The 7,114-nt window shown below is 44.6% G+C and overlaps 1 protein-coding gene across 1 annotated transcript in view; it reads left to right on the top strand.

The window, feature by feature from the left end:
* The window catches only part of LOC129863294 (protocadherin Fat 3-like), a 116,262-nt gene that overhangs the window by 87,967 nt on the left and 21,181 nt on the right, over positions 1-7,114 (top strand). The window contains exons 23-25 of the mRNA XM_055935181.1: positions 1,306-1,456; positions 4,294-4,821; positions 6,537-6,792. Coding sequence (XP_055791156.1) covers positions 1,306-1,456; positions 4,294-4,821; positions 6,537-6,792 — 935 coding nt within the window. The remainder of the gene's footprint in view (positions 1-1,305; positions 1,457-4,293; positions 4,822-6,536; positions 6,793-7,114) is intronic.

Below are 7,114 nucleotides of genomic sequence, written 5' to 3'. Positions count from 1 at the left end.
TCTACCTAAAGTATATTATTACTGTAAAACTAGCTCTACCTGAAGTCTGTTATTACTGTAAAACTAACTCTACCTGAAGTCCATTATTACTGTAAAACTAACTCTACCTGAAGTCTGTTATTACTGTAAAACTAACTCTAACACAATAGTATTACTCTATCAGAATCAGAATCGCTTTAATTTTTACACACAGACAGCTGCTGCCTGCCTTACCCTTGTCCAGGTACATGAAAGAGAGTGGAAAAGAACAGAAGAGAGAGGGGACATGTCCTTATGATGAACAGCCTTCATAGTCTGTGATAATTGTCTAAATTCACCCCAAAGACACAAGAGACATATTAGCTGTTTGGTACCGCATTTGGCTCCCATTAAGTTGAACTCATTAATAGTTTTACAAAGAGGTGAAAGCCTGAACACTTTTTACACGTCAAAGAGACTTAGGGAGAAATCATTTCATGGAGAGAGACAGAGGCGTGTGTTTGATACTTCTGTGTCAGTGGGAGGCCTTGTTTGAACTACAAGCTGTGTGTCATTACAATGACAACCAACATGGCTCTCAACAGGGTTATTTTGCTTTAGACTTAAAGTTCTCTCTCCTCTCTCTTCACTCCTCCCCTCCTCCTGCTGCTCTCCTCCTCTACCCCTCTCTCTCTCTCTCCCTAACTACATATCTCTCCTCCTCTACCCCTCTCTCTCTCTCCCTAACTACATATCTCTCCTCCTCTACCCCTCTCTCTCTCTCCCTAACTACATATCTCTCCTCCTCTACCCTCTCTCTCTCTCTCCCTAATTACATATCTCTCCTCCTCTACCTCTCTATCTCTCTCTCCCTATCTACATATCTCTGCTCCTCCTCTTCCTCCTCTCCTTCTTTTCCTCCTCCTCCTCTTCCTCCTCTTCTTCCTCTCCTCCTCTTCCTCATCCTCCTCTTCCTCTCCTCCTCTACCTCTCTATCTCTCTCTCCCAATCTACATATCTCTCCTCCTTTTCCTCCTCCTCCTCCACCTCCTCCCCTCATCTACCTCTCTACCTCTCTCTTCCTATCTACCTATCTCTCCTCCTCTTCCTCCTCTTCCTCCTCATCTTCCTCTCCTCCTCATCCTCCTCATCCTCCTCCTCCTCCCCTCTACCTCTCTACCTCTCTCTTCCTATCTACCTATCTCTCCTCCTCTTCCTCATCCTCCTCCTCCTCCTCTCCTCTTTTTCCTCCTCCTCCTCTTCCTCTTCCTCCTCCTTCTGCTCCTCCTCCTCTCCTCTACCTCTCTATCTCTCTCTCCCTGATTACCTATCTCTCCTCCTCTCCAGATGTGATGAGGATGTGAACGAGTGTGAGCGTGAGGAGTGTGAGAACGGAGGAGTGTGTATGAACACCTTTGGGGCGTACTATTGTAACTGTTCCTATGGTTACGAGGGCCAGTTCTGTGGAGAGAGGAGCCTACTGGACCCAGACCTACAGGTACCATACACACACACACACACACACACACACACACACACACACACACACACACACACACACACACACACACACACACACACACACACACACACATACATACATATACACACACACACACACACACACACACACACACACACACACACACACATACACACACACACATACACACACACACACACACACATATACACACACACACACACACACACACACACACACCCACATAACTGTACACTGATCAGACATACAGTACCAGTCAAAAGTTTGGACACATCTACTAATTCAAGGGTTTTTCTTTATTTTTATTATTTTCTACATTGTAGAATAATAGTGAAGACATCAACACTATGAAATAACACATATGGAATCATGTAGTAACCAAAAAAGTGTTAAACAAATCAAAATGTTTTTTATATTTGACATTCTTCAAAGTAGCCACCCTTTGCCTTGATGACAGCTTTGCACATGCTTGGCATTCTCTCAACCAGCTTCACCTGGAATGCTCTTCCAATAGTCTTGAAGGAGTTCCCACATACAGCTGAAGTCGGAGATTTACATACACTTAGGTTGCAGTCATTAAAATTCGTTTTTTCAACCACTCCACAAATTTCTTGTTAGCAAACTATAGTGTTGGCAAGTCGGTTAGGACATCTACTGTGTGCATGACACAAGTAATTTTTCCAACATTTGTTTACAGACAGATTATTTCACTTATAATTATCTGTATCACAATTCCAGTGGGTCAAAAGTTGACATACACTAAGTTGACTGTGCCTATAAACAGCTTGGAAAATCCCAGAAAATTATGTCATGGCTTTAGAAGCTTCTGATAGGCTAATTGACATCATTTGAGTCAATTGGAGGTGTATCTGTGGATGTATTTCAAGGCCTACCTTCAAACTCAGTGCCGCTTTGCTTGACATCATGGGAAAATCAAAAGAAATCAGCCAAGACCTCATAAAAATAATTGTAGACCTCCACAAGTCTGATTCATCCTTGGGAGCAATTTACAAACGCCTGAAGGTACAAACAATAGTACGCAAGTATAAACACCATGGGACCACGCAGCCGTCATACCGCTCAGGAAGGAGACGCGCTCTGTCTCCTAGAGATGAACGTACTTTGGTGCGAAAAGTGCAAATCAATCCCAGAACAACAGCAAAGGACCTTGTGAAGATGCTGGAGGAAACAGGTACAAAAGTATCTATATCCACAGTAAAACGAGTCCTATATTGACATAACCTGAAAGGCCGCTCAGCAAGGAAGAAGCCACTGCTCCAAAACCGCCATAAAAAAGCCAGACTACAGTTTGCAACTGCACATGGGGAAAAAGATAATACTTTTTTGAGATCCTACTTTCTGGTCTGATGAAACAAAAATAGAACTGTTTGGCCATAATGACCATCGTTATGTTTGGAGGAAAAAGGGGGAGGCTTGCAAGCCGAAGAACACCATCCCAACCGTGAAGCACGGGGGTGACAACATCATGTTGTGGGGGTCCTTTGCTGCAGGAGGGACTGGTGCACTTCACAAAATAGATGGCATCATGAGGCAGGAAAAGTATGTGGATATATTGAAGCAACATCTTATGTTGAAGACATCAGTCAGGAAGTTATAGCTTGGTCGCAAATCGGTCTTCCAAATGGACAATGGCCCCAAGCATACTTCCAACGTTATGGCAAAATGGCTTAAGGACAACAAAGTCAAGGTATTGGAGTGGCCATCACAAAGCCCTGACCTCAATCCTATAGAACATTTGTGGGCTGAACTGAAAAAGCGTGTGCGAGCAAGGAGGCCTACAAACCTGACACAGTTAAACCAGCTCTGTCAGGAGGAATGGGACAAAATTCACCCAACTTATTTTGGGAAGCTTGTGGAAGGCTACCCGAAACATTTGACCCAAGTTAAACAATTTAAAGGCAATGCTACCAAATACTAATTGAGTGTATGTAAACTTCTGACCCACTGGGAATGTGATGAAAGAAAATAAAAGCTGAAATAAATCATTCTCTCTACTATTATTCTGACATTTCACATTCTTAAAATAAAGTGGTGATCCTAACTGACCTAAGACAGGGAATTTTTACCAGGATTAAATGTCAGGAATTGTGAAAAGCTGAGTTTAAATGTATTTAACTAAGGTGTATGTAAACTTCCGACTTCAACTGTGTGTACAGTAGGTGTGTTCAAACTTTTGACTGGTACTGTATATCACAGGAGGCTGGTGTGGCACCTTAATTGGGGAGAGCAGGCTTGTGGTAATGACACGCACATACCTGTACAGTGATCCGTTGTTGTCATGGTTGCACAGGGTTTATGTATAGAAAGTAAGAGGAAAGTGTTATACAATAGCAGGAAAACCCTTAATATCTATTAATATTTAAACAGGGTTCAAAGTATTGTAGCAAACCTCGTTCTGTTGTTGTCAGGGTTACCCAGGGTTTAACATGAGACTAGAATGCAACCTGTTGTCTGCTAGGTCCCGGGGGTCTTGTGCTCAATCTCAGTGCTAAGCAGACCCCGTTTAAAAAACGTCCGAGTTTAAACGTCAGATTCTGAAGTGAATTTTTGGGATATCTTGTTGCTCTTTTATGTCAAAGTGAGAAAGCTACTTGTTGAATTAGTCCTTTTTTTTGGCGTATATATATATACAGTAGCCTGTGTGAGTTTTGAGAATAAACCGCTTGGAGAACTTGCTCATTTGTTAATTTAAGACTTACTGAGGTCATGACATCACCATCATTTATTCTCTTGATGTTTGTTGAAAGTGTTTCTGATTGTGAACCTTTTGTGTTATCCTTGTATTCAGTGATTTTTTTTTCTCCTCCTAGGAGCCTCTCTCCTACGTGGGTCCAGTAGAAATCATCGGAATCGGAGTCCTGATCTTCGTCATCTCCCTCCTCCTCCTCCTCTACATTATCTTCAGGAAGAAGATCAGGTTCCAGAGGAAGGACACCGGTTTCAGTCAGGATGGAGGAGGGGCAACGGAGGGTGTGGCGGTGGGTGGGGTCGGGACGGGGGTGGGCATGTCTGCCGTATCCGTGGAGACCAGCTACCTGCTGACAAAAACAGGGATGGGGTCAGAAGGCATCGAGTTCAGGGCCGTACGTGTCGCTGCCGACCCCCGAACGCCCAGCAACGCCGAGGTCAGCGCCGGTAGTTATGGCGACAGAGATGGAGGTCTAGGCGGAGGTGTGGTGACAGGCGGAGGGGTGGGGCCTCCTCAGGTGATGGTACGGCCAACTAAACACCCGACGACGATGCTACCTGGTTGGCCCGGCGACAACAACAACCTAGCAATGAGAGGTGTCGATGGAGATAACATGGCTACCAGCGAGAGCTCTCTCTCTACCAGTCAGGTAGGGTACAGGACTGTGTGTGTGTACAGTGCATTCATAAAGTATTCAGACCTCTTATCTTTTTCCACATTGTGTTACATTACAGCCTTATTCTAAAATGGATTAAATTGTTTTTTTTTCCGCATTAATCTACACACAATACCCCATAATGACATCACAATACCCCATAATGACATCACAATACCCCATAATGACATCACAATACCCCATAATGACATCACAATACCCCATAATGACTACACAAAAACAGGTTTTTAGAAAGATTTTGCAAATTTATTACAAATAAACACCGGAAAAATGACATTTACATAAGTATTCAGACCCTTTACTCAGTACTTTGTTGAAGCACCTTTGGCAGCAATTAGAGCATTGAGTCTTCTTGGGTATGACGCTACAAGCTTGGCACATCTGTATTTGGGGAGTTTCTCCCATTCTTCTCTGCAGATCCTCTCAAGCTCTGTCAGGCTGGATGGAGAGCTTTGCTGCATAGCTATTTTCAGGTCTCTCCAGAGATGTTTGATCGGGTTCAAGTCCGGACTCTGGCTGGGCCACTCAAGGATATTCAGCAACTTGTTCTGAAGCCACTCCTGCGTTGTCTTGGCTGTGTGCTTAGGGTCAGGGTCTTAGGGTCTTTGTCCTGTTGGAAGGTGAACCTTTACCCCAGTTTGAGGTCCTAAGCGCTCTGGAACAGGTTTTCCATCAAGGATCTCTCTGTACTTTTCTCCGGTCATCTTTCCCTCAATCCTGACTAGTCTCCCAGTCCCTGCTGCTGAAGAGCATCCCCACAGCATGATGCTGCCACCCATATGCTTCACCCTAGGGATGGTGCCAGGTTTCCTCCAGACGTGATGCTTGGCATTCAGACCAAAGAATTCAATCTTGGTTTCGTCAGACCAGAGAATCTTGTTTCTCATGGTCTGAGTGTCTTTAGGTGCATTTTGCTAAACTCCAAGCGGGCTGTCATGTGCCTTTTACTGAGGAGTGGCTTCCGTCTGGCCACTCTACTATAACAGCCTGATTGGTGGAGTGCTGCAGAGATGGTTGTCCTTCTGGGAGGTTCTGCCATCTCCACAGAGGAACTCTAGAGTTCTGTCAGAGTGATCACCGGGTTCTTGGCCACCTCCCTGACAATGGCCCTTCTCCCCCGATTACCCAGTTTGGCCGGGCGACCAGCTCTAGGAGGAGTCTTGTTGGTTTCTTCCATTTAAGAATGATGTAGGCCACTATGTTCTTGGGGACCTTCAATGCTGCAGAAAAGTTTTTCGTACACCTCCCCAGATCTGTGCCTCGACACAATCCTGTCTCGGCTTGGTTTTTGCTCTGACATACACTGTCAACTGTGGGACCTTATATAGACAGGTGTGTGCCTTTCCAAATCATATCCAATCATTTGAATTTACCACAGGTGGACTCCAATCAAGTTGTAGTAACATCTCAAGAATGATCAATGAAAACAGGATGCACCTGAACTCAATTTTGAGTGTCATAGTAAAGGGTCTTAATACTTATGTAAATAAGGTATTTCAGTTTTTTATATATATATACATTTGCAAACATTTCTAAAAACCTTGTTTTGTCATTATGGGGTATTGTGTGTAGATTGTGGAGGATTTTTATTTATTTAATCCGTTTTAGGCTGTAATGTAACAATGTGTAAAAAGTCAAGGGGTCTGAATACTTTCCTACAGCCACTGTGTTAACCCTGTCTCCACCAGATGAGCAGTTTCTTGTCATCTGAATCCTCGCATCACATCCTGGGCGGGGCTAGTAGAAGGGGCGTGGCCGTGTGTAGCGTGGTGCCCAATCTCCAGCCCCCGTCGCCCTGTCACTCAGAACGAAACCCTACCCATAAAGCTCCCTGGGAGAGGAGGGGAGAGAGGGATGAAGAGAGAGAGAGATATGGAAGAGAGGAGGAGTGGGAGCAGAGAGCATATGAACTGGAGAGAACTCAGAGAGCCAGCTCTCCTCTTGGTAAGAACACACACACCTACACACACCTACACACACCTACACACACCTACACACACCTAGCGCCGAAGAGGATGGCTGACGTTTTACATGCCGGTAACTTATTTTGTACATAATGTTTCTGCTACTGTCTCTTATGACCGAAAATATTTGGTGCTCAGCCCACCTCATCAGGATCTGGTTTTGGTGGTCAGCCCACCTCATCAGGATCTGGTTTTGGTGGTTCAGCCCACCTCATCAGGATCTGGTTTTGGTGGTTCAGCCCACCTCATCAGGATCTGGTTTTGGTGGTCAGCCCACCTCATCAGGATCTGGTTTTGGTGGT

The sequence above is a fragment of the Salvelinus fontinalis genome, chromosome 10, assembly GCF_029448725.1.
Source record: "Salvelinus fontinalis isolate EN_2023a chromosome 10, ASM2944872v1, whole genome shotgun sequence".
In the NCBI taxonomy this organism is placed as follows: Eukaryota; Metazoa; Chordata; class Actinopteri; order Salmoniformes; family Salmonidae; genus Salvelinus; species Salvelinus fontinalis.
Note: the sequence above shows the minus strand (reverse complement) of the source record. Positions and strands in the feature narration are given on the sequence as shown.